At 14.4% G+C, this 16,252-nt stretch overlaps 2 protein-coding genes across 2 annotated transcripts, besides 33 other annotated features; both read left to right on the top strand. All coding sequences in view use genetic code 6, as the record gives it.

The window, feature by feature from the left end:
- The first annotated feature begins 184 nt into the window (after nt 1–184).
- Nucleotides 185–223: a microsatellite.
- A 7-nt stretch (nt 224–230) lies between these two features.
- Nucleotides 231–271: a microsatellite.
- Nucleotides 272–416: 145 nt separating this feature from the next.
- Nucleotides 417–517: a microsatellite.
- Nucleotides 518–698: 181 nt separating this feature from the next.
- Nucleotides 699–740: a microsatellite.
- A 603-nt stretch (nt 741–1,343) lies between these two features.
- Nucleotides 1,344–1,396: a microsatellite.
- Nucleotides 1,355–1,404: a microsatellite.
- Nucleotides 1,405–3,080: 1,676 nt separating this feature from the next.
- Nucleotides 3,081–3,128: a microsatellite.
- Nucleotides 3,129–3,392: 264 nt separating this feature from the next.
- Nucleotides 3,393–3,431: a microsatellite.
- A 337-nt stretch (nt 3,432–3,768) lies between these two features.
- On the top strand, nt 3,769–5,632 carry IMG5_101210 (proline dehydrogenase, putative; the record flags this gene model as incomplete). The annotated part of the gene is made up of 4 exons (XM_004035255.1): nt 3,769–4,221; nt 4,351–4,947; nt 5,000–5,419; nt 5,471–5,632. The coding sequence occupies 4 exons, from the start codon at nt 3,769–3,771 to the stop codon at nt 5,630–5,632; spliced, it is 1,632 nt and encodes a 543-aa protein (XP_004035303.1).
- Nucleotides 4,937–4,991: a microsatellite.
- Nucleotides 5,632–5,672: a microsatellite.
- Nucleotides 5,664–5,705: a microsatellite.
- A 1,176-nt stretch (nt 5,706–6,881) lies between these two features.
- Nucleotides 6,882–6,941: a microsatellite.
- Nucleotides 6,942–7,709: 768 nt separating this feature from the next.
- Nucleotides 7,710–7,748: a microsatellite.
- Nucleotides 7,749–7,970: 222 nt separating this feature from the next.
- Nucleotides 7,971–8,013: a microsatellite.
- A 944-nt stretch (nt 8,014–8,957) lies between these two features.
- Nucleotides 8,958–9,010: a microsatellite.
- Nucleotides 8,959–9,010: a microsatellite.
- Nucleotides 9,011–9,206: 196 nt separating this feature from the next.
- Nucleotides 9,207–9,315: a microsatellite.
- Nucleotides 9,303–9,341: a microsatellite.
- Nucleotides 9,303–9,351: a microsatellite.
- Nucleotides 9,352–9,665: 314 nt separating this feature from the next.
- Nucleotides 9,666–9,694: a microsatellite.
- A 147-nt stretch (nt 9,695–9,841) lies between these two features.
- Nucleotides 9,842–9,867: a microsatellite.
- Nucleotides 9,868–10,016: 149 nt separating this feature from the next.
- Nucleotides 10,017–10,073: a microsatellite.
- Nucleotides 10,074–10,114: 41 nt separating this feature from the next.
- Nucleotides 10,115–10,139: a microsatellite.
- A 633-nt stretch (nt 10,140–10,772) lies between these two features.
- Nucleotides 10,773–10,847: a microsatellite.
- Nucleotides 10,792–10,847: a microsatellite.
- Nucleotides 10,848–10,923: 76 nt separating this feature from the next.
- Nucleotides 10,924–10,967: a microsatellite.
- Nucleotides 10,941–10,978: a microsatellite.
- A 121-nt stretch (nt 10,979–11,099) lies between these two features.
- Nucleotides 11,100–11,135: a microsatellite.
- Nucleotides 11,136–11,312: 177 nt separating this feature from the next.
- Nucleotides 11,313–11,379: a microsatellite.
- Nucleotides 11,380–11,776: 397 nt separating this feature from the next.
- Nucleotides 11,777–11,828: a microsatellite.
- A 61-nt stretch (nt 11,829–11,889) lies between these two features.
- Nucleotides 11,890–11,943: a microsatellite.
- Nucleotides 11,944–12,445: 502 nt separating this feature from the next.
- On the top strand, nt 12,446–14,839 carry IMG5_101220 (hypothetical protein; the record flags this gene model as incomplete). Its single annotated transcript, XM_004035256.1, has 1 exon — nt 12,446–14,839. One exon carries the CDS (start codon nt 12,446–12,448, stop codon nt 14,357–14,359), a length of 1,914 nt encoding a protein of 637 aa, XP_004035304.1. The 3' UTR covers nt 14,360–14,839.
- A 689-nt stretch (nt 14,840–15,528) lies between these two features.
- Nucleotides 15,529–15,610: a microsatellite.
- Nucleotides 15,538–15,621: a microsatellite.
- Nucleotides 15,622–16,252: the final 631 nt, after the last annotated feature.

Raw genomic sequence — 16,252 nt, forward strand, 5'->3', positions numbered from 1 at the left:
CAAGGTTTAAATTTAATAATTCGAACTAATATACTAATATAGAGGCTTTTAATATATAAAATACTAACTTTTAAACTAATTAATTGCAGTATTAAGAAAATTAAATTATTACACTAGAAGTTGAAACGTTAGAAAAAAGTAATAGAGATAAAGATATAATCAATGAAGTTTCGGAATGCATACATATTGATTAACATAATTAATTTATTATTAAAATTATTAAATGAAAAAAAAAATGAATTAAAAAAATAAATTATATAAAAATAATTATTTTTAATATAATAAATTTAATTTTTTTGTTTTAAAAAATAGATTTAAATTTATTCTTTATAATTATATTAAAAATAAATGTTCCAAATCTTATAAAATTTTCAGCAATTTAATTAAGTTAAATATTTTAATCCTACATAGGTATTATTTAATTTTTTTTAAATAATATATTATATTTTTATATATTAAATTTAATTTTATTTAAATTAATTAAATATTTTTTTAATTTTTAATTTAATTTTATTTTTATCATTTTAGTATTTCATATCTGAATAATTTTCGATGTTTTTTTGTAAATTTTATATATTTAAGTTATTTCTTTGGTTTTCTAAGCAAATATCTCTATTATATGGTTTTTAAAGCTTTAATTTCTTCTTTTTAAAATAGTTTTTCTTTTACAAATAATTTATATATATTATCTTCACATCTATTTTATGTATTTTCAATATTTTATATTTTTAAATATTTTAAAGACTATAAATAGTTAATAATTTCCTTATTTTTATTTTTTAAAAATATTAAAATATTCCTGTTTAAATTAAAAATTTTATTTAAATTTAACTTTATAAAAAAAAATTAATTCAACAATAAAAATTTCTATATATATGTTTTTTAATTAATATTTCTTTTTCTTATTTAATATAAAATTTATTTATTCTTCAAAATATCTTTAATTCCAATATTTCCCTTTAATATTTATCTATTAAATAATATTTGTTTACTCAAAAAATCTATTCTATATTGATATTAGTTCGCCATAATTTTATATATTATAAATTTTATAATTAAATTGCATATTTTTATTTGATAATTAACAAATCTAGCCGATATATATTATGCTTTAGAAGCTATTTATCATTTTAATAACTTTTCAATTTTTCAAATTATTTTATTTTAATTTTTAATGTTTTTTTTTGTAAAAAAAAATAAAATTTATTTATATTTAAAAAACATACAAAAAATTAAATAAATGAATTAAAAAATTTACAAAAAAATAATAAAAAAAAGATGTTCTATTAAATGTAATATTTTTTTGTAAATTTTTAATATAGGAATAAATTAATATTTTAAATTATTATATTTAATATATTATTTGATATAATATATATATATTTAATATATATTAAATTATTTTTTATAATTTTAATTATTAGAGCATTTTCTATTTTAATAAAATAATTAAGAGGAGCTGTTTTTTATTAACTGTTTAAAATATACTTTCTAATTTATATATCCTCTTTTATAATATTATCAGGCAAAAGTTTATATATTTTTCAATATATATTTCAATATAATATACATTTTAATCATTTTATTTTTTTCTTCAAAAAAAAAAAAAAAATTAAATTAAAATAAATTTTTGAAAAAAAAAAAAAAAAAAAAAATTTAAAGATAAAAATAAGTTTATTTAATCCAGTTTTTTAATCTTCGAAAATATCTAAAAATTTTTATATTTATAAAACATTACACTTTATATACTTTTACTTATAAAAATTTAAGTTATAATTAATATATTTATAAAAATTATTTATTTTATCGAAAATATTTATATGTATTTTTTTTATAAATTGTAAATTAAAATTAAATATTATTTTATCATAGAAAACTTAAAATAATTATGAAAAACAATTATATTAATCTTAATATATACAATAACTAAAAAACATTTCTAAATATTAAATTTTAATTAAGTCTATTTTATTTTAATAACATAAAATTTATTTTACTTTATTTGAATATATATAAGAATTTAATTAAACTGTAATAAAATATATTAATTATATTTCATATTTAATAAAAATAAATTATCGAATATATATTATATTTTTTTTTTAAAGAAAATATTTATTAAAAATAATTTTATATTAAATAATATTTAAAAAGTTATAATTATTATAATTTTAAATCAATTAATATTTTAAAATTATATTGTAATTACTTTATTAATTAAATATATTTTTAGATTAATTTATGATAAATATTCTTTTATTAAATTTATATGATTTTTTTAATAAAATAATATAATTTATTAGAAAATATATATATATTTATCATTTTAGTATGTTTTATTAATTTTTTCTATAATTTATTTTAAAGCCTTAATAAAAGAAATAAATATAATCATATACCTTATATTTCGATTCTGTTTTTTAAAGATAAAATAATAATGTTAAAAAGTATTGATTTAATGTATATTTAATAATAATAAAAAAATGTGAATTAATTTTTCTTATATTAAAACTAATATATTTTGTTTAATAAATAATTAAAATACTTAAAACCATTTTTATTATTAATGTTTTTCTATAAAGTATAATTAATAAAAAGAAAAAATGATTTATTTTATAAAAAGATTTTAATTTTATAAAACTAATAATTTATAAAAAAGAAAACTGTAAATTACTAAAAGACAATGCTATATTAAAAAATTTATTTTTTGATAATATTGAATAAAATGATTTATAATAGAAATAATTATAAATACTTTTAATAATCCTTAAAAATAATTTTTTTAAAATCTATATTATTTTTTTATCATAGATAATGAAAAAGATATTCATAATTAGACTTTAAAAAGAAATTATATTTAATAATAAAAAAAAATATTAAAGAAAAATAAAATATTTGTATAGAAAAATTATATAGATATATATATGTATTATGAAATAAAATGTTATTTAAATAAAATTTTACAATTATATATTCACTATTTCTTTTAATATTTTTTTAATTAATATAAAATTTATATTTCAAAAAATTAATTTATAAATTAAAGTATTATTTTCTTAATTTATATAAAATATTTTTATAATATAAATATAAATATAAATATAAATATAAATATAAATATACATATATCATTATTTTTTATTAAAATAAATTAATTTAATTTTTTTCATTCTTTATTTTTATGCTAAATATTATAGATTGTATACAATAAATCATATAAATTCACATATTTTTAAATCATATATAAAATTTTAATTTATATATATATATTAATATAATTTTTAAAAATATTATTTTTTACAAACTTAAATATGTTTTCTTTTTAATATTTTTTTATATATATATTTTTTTATAAAATTTCTTTATTTTTAATTTATGATTATTAGATTATAATTTTATTTTTATTTATTTTATTTTAATATATATTTATTATATATTAAAATAAAATATATAATAATTATTATTTAATTCTAATATAGAAATTTCTATTTTTTTTTTTTTCTTAAGTCATAGCTTTTATATAATTGATTTTCAAAAAAATAATTATAAAAAAATAATAATCACAATTTTTATTTAATTGATATTATTTTAAGAAATATATAATAATAATATGCCGAAATTATCTATAATTTTGAATCTTATATATCTTATATATATATATATATAATAAAATTAAAAAATAATAATATTACGATATCAATTAAAAATTAATTAAAATACATTAATCAAAAAAAAAGCTAAAAAACAAATAATTATTTTTTATAAACAATGAATAATCAACCTATAAAATTATAGAAAAGATTTATACATAATTTAACTAGATTTTCATTTACTTCCATTTAATTAAACGATTAATAAGAATAATAACTTAATTATTATAAATCTTTAAGAATTTATAAAGAAAAATCTCATTTAGAATTATTTAACTTATTCTTTGTAAATAAATTACTTCATTCCCCTTTCTTTGTAAACAATTCAATGTATGCTTATAAATTTTCATCTTAAATATTTGGATTCAAACTTACTGAGTTTATAATTAAAAACACTATGGGAAGAATATTTACAGGAGGTGCGAATATATAAGATGTTATTAAATGCTAATAAAACTTATCTAAAAGAAGTATACATAAAATCAATATATTTTATTTCAAGTTTTAAATAGGTGTTCCTGTTATTTATGACTATTGCTGTGAAGCACTTGATGAAGATTAGAATGAATTTGTAATCTATTATCTATATATAAATTATAATAATATAAATAAAAAACAATTGAAACTTATATAATTAAAAAAATCACAACTAAACTAGTTTTTATTTCCTTTTTTTTATTATATCTATATATTTTGAAAGTTTATGGACAAAAGTGCTAAATGTTTTGAATAAACTGCCAAAATAGGTGATAGTACTCAAAACAATAAAATTTCTATGAAAATTTCTGCCGTTTGCAATATGGAGATTTTAAAAACTTTAAATAAAGTTTCTGAGAAATAATAAGAGCTTTTTAATATAATAGATCAATAAAAAAAGGCTACATTACTGGAAAATAGGTATTTTACTTAATTAATATAAATATATAATATATATAAATAGTTATTTAATCAACTTATTAATGATGGATATAATATTGAAGAAGCTGATGTGATATAATTTATTAAATAAATTCTTTAAATATAACTTATAAATGATAATTATGAAGAAACTCAAATCAAAAAATTAGATTGGTTAATTTATGTACATCCCTATTATATTTAATAAGAAAAGAATCAAAATAATATTGTAAAATAAATGCAAAAATTATAAAATTAATAAATTAATTAATCTGAGAATTTCATTAGAAGGATGAATTAAGTATTAGATACAGCTTCCAAAAATAAAACTAGAGTTTTAATAGATGCTGAGCAAACTTACATTCAATAATCTATAGATAGTTTTATTTAATAATTTTAAGTTAAAAATAATTATTTATAATAAAATAATTTTTATTTATAAAAAAAAATAGTTAAAATATAATAAAGAAATTCCCATTGTATATAATACAATATAAAACTATTTAAAGTCAAGTAAATATAGAATTATATTTGAAGTTGAAAAATGTAATTATTTAAAAATACCTTTTGGTATAAAAATGGTTAGAGGAGCTTACATGAATGAAGAATCAAGAATTGCTAAAAAAAAAGGTATAGAAAATCCAATTTGTGATTCTTTTGATAAAACATCAGAAATGATTAATTCAAATTTGAAATTTCTTATTGATAATATTAGCGGAAATTCAGAAATTATTGTAGGTAGTCATAATTGTTAAACAGTTTAAATGGTTACTGATTATTTATAATAAAAAAATATAAAAAATACTAAGTAAGTTTACTTTGCTTAACTATTGGGTTTATCTGACAATTTAACATATTAATTAGTTGAAAAAGTATATTTTAAATATATATTAATATTTCATATATACTGATATTTATTCAAGGGTTATATTGTTTATAAATATGTTCCTTTCGGTGAAACACATATAATGATTCCTTATTTAATCAGAAGAGCTTAAGAATAATTATAAGTATTAAGTAGTGTCGAATTATAGTATAATTTAATTAAAGACGAGTTTAAAAAAAGGAATTTAATAAATACTTGATAAAAAAAATACATATATATAAAATTAATAAATATATATATATATATATATATATATATATATATATTTATATTGTTTAAATAATTATTAATAGTATTAAATCTATTTATAAATATTATTAAATTTTAATAACTGTTTTATAATATTGTTTTTATTTTATTTTATCATTATATACTTTAAATTTATTTTATAGAAAATTTAAAATAAAATAAAAACAATTTATATTATATAGATAATATTTTTTTGTGTTTAGATATACATATTATATAAAACAATACAAATATTAATCGATTATTATTTAAATTATATGAAAGTATATAAAATCAGTAATTTTTTCAATTTTATTTAATTAAATCATTTTTAATAATATTTTACCTATTATAAATCCATCTGAATATATAAAAAATATTTTTTTTAAAAATCGCTAAATTTATTATTACATTAACCTTTCTTTATAAATAATTATATGTGTGCATTTAAGCTTTTAAATTAAATAAAATATATTGATATATGCTTATTTAATGTTTGATAAAAAATACAATATTTAAAGTTTTTTAAGAAGGTTATTTTATCTAAAAGAAGTAAAAAATAAAAAATTAAATTTATAATTAAGAAAATAAATAAAAAACATTAGAGTTTACCATAATTTATGTTTTATATTGCAAATATTGAGGAATAATATAAATGAATTCGTAATTATTTATTAATATTATTAAAAAAATATAATATTTTTATTTATTTAAATTTAATTTTTATGGATAAAAAAGCTATAGCTTTGTGAATAAACCTCAAAAAACAAGTAATGATAATAATATTTAAAGCAATAAAATTTCTACAGTTCGCAATATAAAAAATATTAAAAACTTTAAATAAATTTTATGAGAAATAATAAGAACTTTTTAATACAATAGACTAATAAAAAAAAGCATACATAAATGGAAAACAGGTATTTAATATATAAGTATTTATATAATCAATTTATTTAAGATAAAAATATTATTGAATAAACCAATGTAAAATAATTAATTAAATAAATTCTTTAAATATAACTTATATAATATGAAGAAGCTCAAATTAAAAATTAGATTGGTTAATTTATGTACATCTCTATTATATCTAAGAAGAAAATAATTAAATAATACTGTAAAATTAATACAAAAAAAATAATAAAACTAATATATTAATTTATTCAGAATTTAGTTTTAGGCTATTTAGATTATTTATAAATATAAATATTCATTTGAAAAAATATACTTATTAATATATATTGTTTAAATTTATATTATAAATATAATATTTTTTTAATTTAAAGTAAAAAAGTAAAGAATATAATATATTTTTTGTTTTTAAAAAAAATCAAACAATAAAAGAAGAAGTAAAAATATAATAATAAAATTACAATAGTATATATAATAATTTAGAATTAAAAAAAATCTAATATAGTTATAACTACTATTGAATAATATAACTATTTAAAAATATTTTTCGGTATAAATATAGTAGGTAGAGGGGCATATATAATTTAAGAAAGAATAATTGTATTTGTAAAAATTTTTAGAAAGTCAAATATATGATATATTTGAGAAGAAATCAGAAATTGATGAATTTCATTTTTAAATTTATTATTGTTTATTTAATTGGAAATTCTGAAATTATAAAATTAAGTCATAATAATTAAATTATTTAAATTTTAATGATTTTATTAGAATAGATAAAATAAAAAAATACTAAATAAGTTAGAATTGTATAATTATATAATTTATCAGATAATTTAACATATTAATTAGAAAAAAAAGTAAATACTAAATAAGTTTGATTTGTATTATTATTAGATAATCTAAAATATTAAATATTATAAAATAAAAAATTATAAGTTATATATATTATACTATTTCTTTTTAAATTATTGAAATTTTAATTTTTATAAATGTCTTAATTTTAGGAAAACACATTTAATATATTTTTATTTAATAAGATAAGAAGAATTATAAATATAAGTATTTTATATGTAATTTAAAATTATAGTAAAATTTAATTAAAAATAATTTTTTTTAAAAAGAAAAAAGCGATATTTAATTATTAAAATAATATATTTTTAAATAATATAATATTAAATTAAATGAGTTTTTTTAAAAAATACAATTTAAATATTACAAATAAATTAATAATAATAATTATACGCAAAATGATTAAAAAAAAATACTGCTTTATTTAATTAAATATATAAATTAAAGAATTTTAAATAAGTAAGGCTAAAAAAAATAAATTAATTAATTAACTAAAACTAATTAAAATAAATAAAATAAGAAATTTGTAAATAAAAAAATAAGCATAATAAATATATATATATATATATATATATATATTTATATATATATATAATTATTATATCGACTATATTAAAGGTATTAAATATATAAAATTAATAAAATATAAATTTAGTTTTAAATTATTATACATTATTTTTTTTAAAAAAAAATTAATTAATTTAAATAATTATTTATATTTTTAATATATAATTTTTTATTTTTTTTTTTCTTAATGTAATCTTTATGTTTTTGCTAACTTTTATAATTTTTATATGCATGCTTTTTTTTTTTTTTCCTTTTTAAGTTTATATTTGGTTACAGTTCTTCCGAATTTTAAATTTTTTAAAAAGGCAATATATTCAGGCCTAAATCATATTCATTTAGTTAAGTTTTGAGATAAGAATTTTAAAATAATTAAAATAATCTTCAGAAACAAACAATTTATAGTTCAATAATTCCAAAAATTCATATTATAGTTAAATGAACTCTCTATATGAGATTTTTGCGATATTTCTTGCGAAATGCTTATCACTGAAATTAATGTCTTCATAAAACTTCACACAAACCCAATAACAAGTTGCAAATAATCTTTTTTTAAAAAAAATAATAATAAAAAATTTAAACAATTAATTACTTGTAAATATGGACTCTTGGGAAATTTAAAAGACTTTGTTTAATAAATCTATCAAATATTATTAAGCAAATTAAAAGACAATTATCAGAACATTGTGAATTATTTAAAATATATTAAATATATTTTTTAAATGAAATTTATGGCAATTTTTCAGTTTCCTTTAAATAAAACAATGAAGTTTTAAGGAAATTTGGATTTTTGACTTTTATGGTATAAATGTCATAAAGGTCTCTCCAAATGGAATTTATGACCCAATCAGTTAATTGGACGAAGTCAACTTTTTACTCAAAATAATCTTATTATTGTCTAATTATAAAACTCATTTCTTAATTATTTTATGGCATGTTTATTATGATGGATGTAAAATTATATTTAATTTTAATTTTTTTTCTTATTTTTTTTTTTTTTTCTTATTTTTTTCTTATTTTTTTTTATAAGAAATGAAAATAGTATATATTTACTTATTTTAATATTAAAAATAAATATTATTTCTTATAAATATTTTGATATATTTTTATTTTAATTTTATTTTTTCTTCAGTTTAATTTGTACTGATTAAAATTATTTTTCCATCAATTTCGTCAAATTAGTATATAGACTATTTAATATAGGCTTGTGTAAATTATATTTTAAATTATAAATATATAAAGTAATTTAAAACTAATGAAAAAAATAAAAAATTAAATATAAATAATTTAATTTAAAATAAAAATAAAAATAAATAATCATAATATTATATATTTTAATAATATTTTAATTTAAATAACATTTTTATTAAACCTTATTCTATTTTAAATTTTTAAGTAATAAATAAAATTATTAGATGGAAAAAAATTAATTATAAACAAGAATTTTTAATCAGAAAATATTAGCTTTTATTTTTTATAAATATAAAATTTTAAATAAAAATTAATATATTCTTTTGATATAGGATAAATTAATATTTAAATTTCTTTTATAAATGCTTTTATTTAATTAATATTATTTATTTTCTTAACTTTAAATTCTTATTTTTTTTTATTCTCTTTATTAAAAGTAATATAATATTTTATCAATTAACGCAATTAATTAACTTATTTTTATTTTTTTTAATTTAAATAAAAAATTTATAATAAAAAAGATTGTTTTAATAAATTGATTAATAATGTTCCTGAAAATAATTATATTATTAACTTATTTTTTATTAAATATAAAAAATAAAAACTAAAAACATATTATTTTTTTGAAATATAATATTAAAAAAAACAAACTCCATAACCAATAATTTAAAAAAAAATAAAAAAAAATAAAAATTTTTCATATATAAAACTATTTATTACTATATTTTTCATAAATATATATAATAATTTGCAAAAAACATTATATTTTAAAACAATTTGAAAACATTATAAAAATATTTTAATAAAATTATTATAAAAATCTAGTTTTCTATTTAAACGCTAAAATATTAATAAATATAAAAAATATTTATATAAAATAAATATTATTTATATTAAAAATTCTTTATAAAAAAAAGTATAAAAATATTAATATTAATTCAATTTTTTTTTTAAATTTTTTTTTTTATTTTTCTTTCAAAAAAACTAAATATATAATATTTATTTATTTTTAAGTAAAAAAAAAAAAAAAAAAGAGAAAATTTTTAAAATGCAACAAACATTTGTCATAAATTATTTATAAAGAGAAAAAAATAAAAAAAATAGAATGAAATATTAAAAAAAAAAAAAATGATTACAAATAAACACTTAAAAAATAATAATAAAAAAAATAATACAAAATAAATATATTTATTTTATATTTCCAAATTAATTTTTATATTTAATATGTTCAAGAAGATGAGAATTTGGTGACTGCTTTAGTTCCTTCTGAGATAGCATGTCTAGCAAGTTCGCCAGGCAATAATAATTTAACGGCAGTTTAAACTTCACGAGAAGATAAGGTTCTTCTTTTATTGAATCTAACTAATTTAGAACCTTCAAGAGCGATTCTTTCAAAAGAGTCATTAATGAAAGAGTTCATGATATTCATAGCTTTTTTAGAAATACCAACATCAGGGTGTACTTATTTTAATACTTTGAAAATGTAAATGGCGAAAGTTTCAACTCTTTTTTGTGTCTTTTGTTACCAGATGCTTAAGCTTTAGGTTATTTAACTTTTTTTTCTTATGCTTAAGCGGGAGCTTTTTTAGGGGCTGTCATTTTTTATTAGTTTTCTTGTTTTTTTTATTTATTTATTTAATTTTTTTTTTTTTATTATTATTAATTTTTATTTTAGTGTTTTTAATTTAAATTATATTTGTTATCCTTAATCTTTAAAGATTTTTGTTTTTATTTAATTTGATTGGATAATTTTTTTCTTTTTGGGATTTTTTTATTTTTTTTTGATTTTTTTTATGGATTTTTTAATAAAAGAGTTCATTTTCGAACGAATCTAGACTTATATTATTGATATTTGAAAAAATATGGATTATAAAAATGGCATGATGGGTCTTATATCAATTTTTTTGAAGATTTATTTGACATTTTTTTATTTTTTTATATATTTTAGTTTTTTATTATTTAACAAAAAAATGAAAATATTTATATAAAATATATTTTAAAACATATAAAAAATATAATTTAAAGAGTAAATATTATTTGAGAATAAAAATAAGAACAAAAGTATATATATTTGAAGGTTTATGTCTTTTTTATGTAAAAAAAAAAAAAATTTGACATTTGTTTGAGGTTTTACTTTTTTTTTTTTTTTTAATATATTTTTAAATATTTTTCCTTTTTAAAATGTTTATAATTTTTTTTTTTTTTCCTTTTAAAACAATATTTAAATTTAATATTTTTTTTTTTTTTCTTTCAAAATAAAATAAAATAATTATTTAATTTAATATTTAATATATATATAAAATATATTATATATTTAAATAATTTAACATTAATAATTATATATAAATTAATATATATAGAAAAAGTAAATATAAGTGTTATTTGATTATAATTAATAATTATTAAATATAAAAAAATTAAATAAAATATGTTTTAGCAATTTTTATAATGTTTGTAAAATAAAAATAAGTAATATATTTTTAAAATATTTTTTATTTAATTTTTATTTAAGAATAAAAGTTAAAAATAATTTTTTTTATATATATAAATTATATTTAAATATATAATTTTAAATCATTTTTATTTTATTAAAGAATCTTTAAATTAATTATGATAAAAAATAACATTATATATATTAAAAAAATAATTAATTAGTTTGATTTTTTATTTAATTTAAATTTTTTAATTTCTATTAATTAAAATTTGGATTTAAATATTATATATAAAAAATTGTAATATTAAATAAATATAATAATAAAATAAATTATATTTTTTTAATGAAATAATATTATTGAAAACTATTTTATGTTAATTAAATAATATTATTTATTAAAAAGTATATCTTTATATTTATACATATATATGTAATATTAGAAAAATGAAAATCATAGTATTTTAATTTTAATATACTTTTTTTTTTAAATAGAGAAACTTTAGAAATTGTTTTTAAAAATTAATATTTTTTTAAAAAAATTTGAATAAATTTGTAATTATTATTTATTTTAAAAAAGAATTTTAAGCCATTTAATAATCATAAATAAATTCATAATAATGTTATTTATTTAAATAAAAGTAAATTAATTATAATAAATTTATATAAAAAATTATAAAAACAATTTTTATTAATTAAAAAAAAGTAATAATTATATAATAATTATAAAAAAAAAAATTACAATAAAATTTAAAAATTAATTATATTATATAACTCATAAAAGTTATAACTTTTTTAACCTTAAAAAGAATCAAAAAAAATAAAATAAAAAAAAATAAGATGATTTCTACACTCTCCCAAAACTCCGAAAGAAATTTCTTATTTGGACAAAAGTCTTAATTTTAAATATAAAAACCTTATTAAACCAGTATGAAATTATAAATACCCATAAAATCAGACACAAAGTAGGATCTTTTAACATTTAAAAATTTCGGAATTTTATATATAATAATAAAAATGAGGTAGTTTTTTAACATTGAAAATCAATTATCAGGAGAGCCTTTTATTTTCTAAAAATTTATCAAATAAAGACTATCGCGAACAGACTTTTCTTTTAAAATAATTCAGTTAATATTATCAATTTATTTTATTGGAGTTTTTATTTATTTAGAAAAAAAAGACACTCGTTCATACGTTTTTTTAAGTATTTCGATTTTAGATTTACTCATAGTAATTTTTAACAGGCCCAAATAATTATTTAGGAATATAGGAGTCGCCTTTTAAAACTTACAGCTTTTATACGCAAATTATAATCTATTTAATGACGTAAATTAACATGAAAGTAAAATATTTATAAATATAATGATGCTTTCTATTTCTATAATAATGTTTAATTAAAATATAGCAGTTTTCACCTATATAATATTAATAAACAGCTTATAAAGTATATACATTTATTTTTTAGTAATAACCTAATACAGTCTAATATTTATAATTTTACAAACATTACAGTTTTTTATTGTGAATTATTTATTTTATGTCGAAAGGAAACACGAAATAACTCTTTTTTTAGAAAAAAGGCTTTTTAATTAAAATGAAGACCAACTTTTTTAATTAGTAGACCATAAAATATCTACTGGAGTCATAATAGTCTAAAAAACAAATATAGAAGATTAAAAAAAGTAGGAAAATGAAAAATTCGATTAATAAAAAAACCTGAAAATTTCTTTTGTAAACTAAGTCGCCATATAATAATTATAATTAGATGTTAAGTAAAATATATTCGAAACATTAAAAAAAATCTCAATTAATACTTAAGAAAATAATTCATAAATAAATCTTTAATATAACCTTTATGAATAAATAGACTTTTTTTTTCATCATTGTATTTTTAATACAGAAATATAAAATAAAGAAGAAAAATAAAATATCATCTCCGAAATTCAAGACTATTAATCTTAAAACAAAATTAAAAAAACAGCCCAATCGGATTGCGAATAAAGTATTATTTTTACAGGCATTTAAAGGCAATATACTAATTAGAGAAAAAGCTAAACTTAATTATGTATCGATATGATGTTTTAAGATATTTAATTTGATTTTAGGTTTAATTCAATTCAATGGGATAATAGCCCTGCTTTAATTATAATAATATCCAATACAAAAGAAAAAATTATTAATAAAAAACTACATGAATTAGAATAATATAAAGTAGAATTATTCAATACAATTTCTCATATATCCAAAACTCCTTTGAATAGTATCATAAATATAGCAGATTATATGCTAAATGTAATTTTAGATGAGCATAATTATTATGTAAAAAAACGACTTTATTGCTAATAACACAAAAAAAAATTAAATATTTCCAAGAAGCAATATAAAACCTGGCTGTCGTTAAAAATAACGGACTTATTCTTTTATATTCAATAAACAATATTTCTGATTTATCTTTAATTTCTACTTAAAAAAAAATATATTTAAATAATGTCATTTTTGACCTAGAAGATGCCATTAAATAAATACAAAAAATCCACTTTTAATAAATATAAGAAAAAAAGCTCGAATTTCTTATTTTATATAAAAGTAATATAAAAACAATAATAAATGACGAAAAAAGAATCAAATAAATTCTCTTTGAACTTCTAGGAAACTCCATTAAATTCACTTCTTCTGGAAAAGTAGAGATTATTGTAAAAGATGAATCACCCGATCTTATATGGATCAAAATAAAAGACACAGGAGAAGGAATGAATGATGATTTAAAAAGAAATTTATAAACAGCCAATTCTATATATTTTACATCAGACTCCAAAAACTACAGCAATAAAACGTCCCCAGGCTTAGGTCTTGATTTATCTAAAAAACTAATTGGTTTTTTAGGTCCTTTTACTAATTTATTTGTCAAATCCGTCCAAGGATATGGCAGTTCGATTAAATTCTTACTTTTTAAAAACCAAGAGACTAAAAAGGCAATAAACATTGCCAAAATACGCGAAAAGCTATTATTAAAAATGTAATAATAGAAAAATTTAAACGAACAAATTGTAAATAAAAAACGCGGAAAACTCTACTTTTAGTAAAATTCAATAAAATAAATGGTTGTACCAGAAGAATCAGAAAAAAGCTTAAAAAGTGATAAAATTGACTTTAATATTGATATTCTTAATAAATCTCTTATTATTTCATCCTAATCTGATAATTCAGAAAATAATACTAAGTTTGTTCCTTATATTAAATAAATAAAATAAAATAACTTATAATTAATTGGAAGAACTTCATTAGAAATTAGCAAACTTATCAAAAATACTAAATAAGCTTTAAGAAAATAAAAATCAATGTATGATTCAGTTATATAAAAATAAAATAATACATAATAAATCAATATTAATTCTTTATCTTCTAGTATAGTAATTTAGACTATAGAAAAAGATGAAATAACGATAAAATTATATGAAATTTTTAAAGAAAAATCCTTTATTTTGGCCACAGATGATACTCCTTTTAATTTAATTGTTTTAAAAAAACTACTTTCTAAATGTAAAAATATAGTCTTTCATACAGCCGAGAATGGCTAAAAATGTATCGAAAAAACTCTTCTTTTTAAAAACTAAGAAAATTAATATTATAAGCTTTTTTTAATGGATTTGAATATGCCAGTGATGGATGGAATTAAAGCGCATAAAGAACTCAAAATCTTAATGGAAAACGGGTAGATATAAAAAGCGCCTGTTTTTGCGATTACAGCTTATGCAAATGAAAAATAGGCCTGTTTAAGTGCTGGAATGGAAGGTTTTATAGAAAAGCCAATAATTTTATATGATTTAATTAATACTTTATATTATTATTTTATTAAAAAAGAGATTGAGCTTTAACAATAGAAATAAAGTTAAATATATTGAAAATTAAGTTTTCTATAAAATTAAAAATTGATATATATATATATATATAAATATTTGTATATATATATATATATAAAAAAAAATATAAATATATATATATAAATATATATATATTTAATATTTTATTTAAAAATAATAAATTATATATATTTTTCAAATTTCACATATTTATTAAAAAATACTACAATTTATATTTTTTTTTAATTTTATTATATATTATATATTTTTTTATTCTATGAATAACATTATAATTTTCATATATCTATTTTTTAATTAGGTTCCTTAGTTTATTCAAAAACCCAATCTAAATAACTTTTACTACCTCCAAAAATTGGCATTCCTATAATTTCTGGAACATCATAAGGATGATTTTCCTTGACTTCATTTGAGATTTCTTATAAAAGATTAGTCCTTGATTTAATTATAAGCAAATATTCTGAATCATTATTAATTTTACCATCCCAGAAATAAATGCTATTTATAATTTTTTAATCCTTATTCCCTAAAATATTTACACATGCTGCTAATTTTTTATCAACTAATTTACTTGAAATTAATTACGCGTTTTCGAATGAGTCTGTTGTTACATAATAAATACTTATAGGAGATAGATTGTGGTTAAATATTGTTATGGGATTTATTTTTGGATTTTAATTGTTCATTTATATTTTAGATTAAATACAATTTATTTATTTGTTAAAATAAAATATGTATGAAATAATGTTAAATATATATCTCATATATA

This window comes from Ichthyophthirius multifiliis (genome assembly GCF_000220395.1).
Source record: "Ichthyophthirius multifiliis unplaced genomic scaffold scaff_1120509250848, whole genome shotgun sequence".
Lineage (NCBI taxonomy): Eukaryota > Ciliophora > Oligohymenophorea > Hymenostomatida > Ichthyophthirius > Ichthyophthirius multifiliis.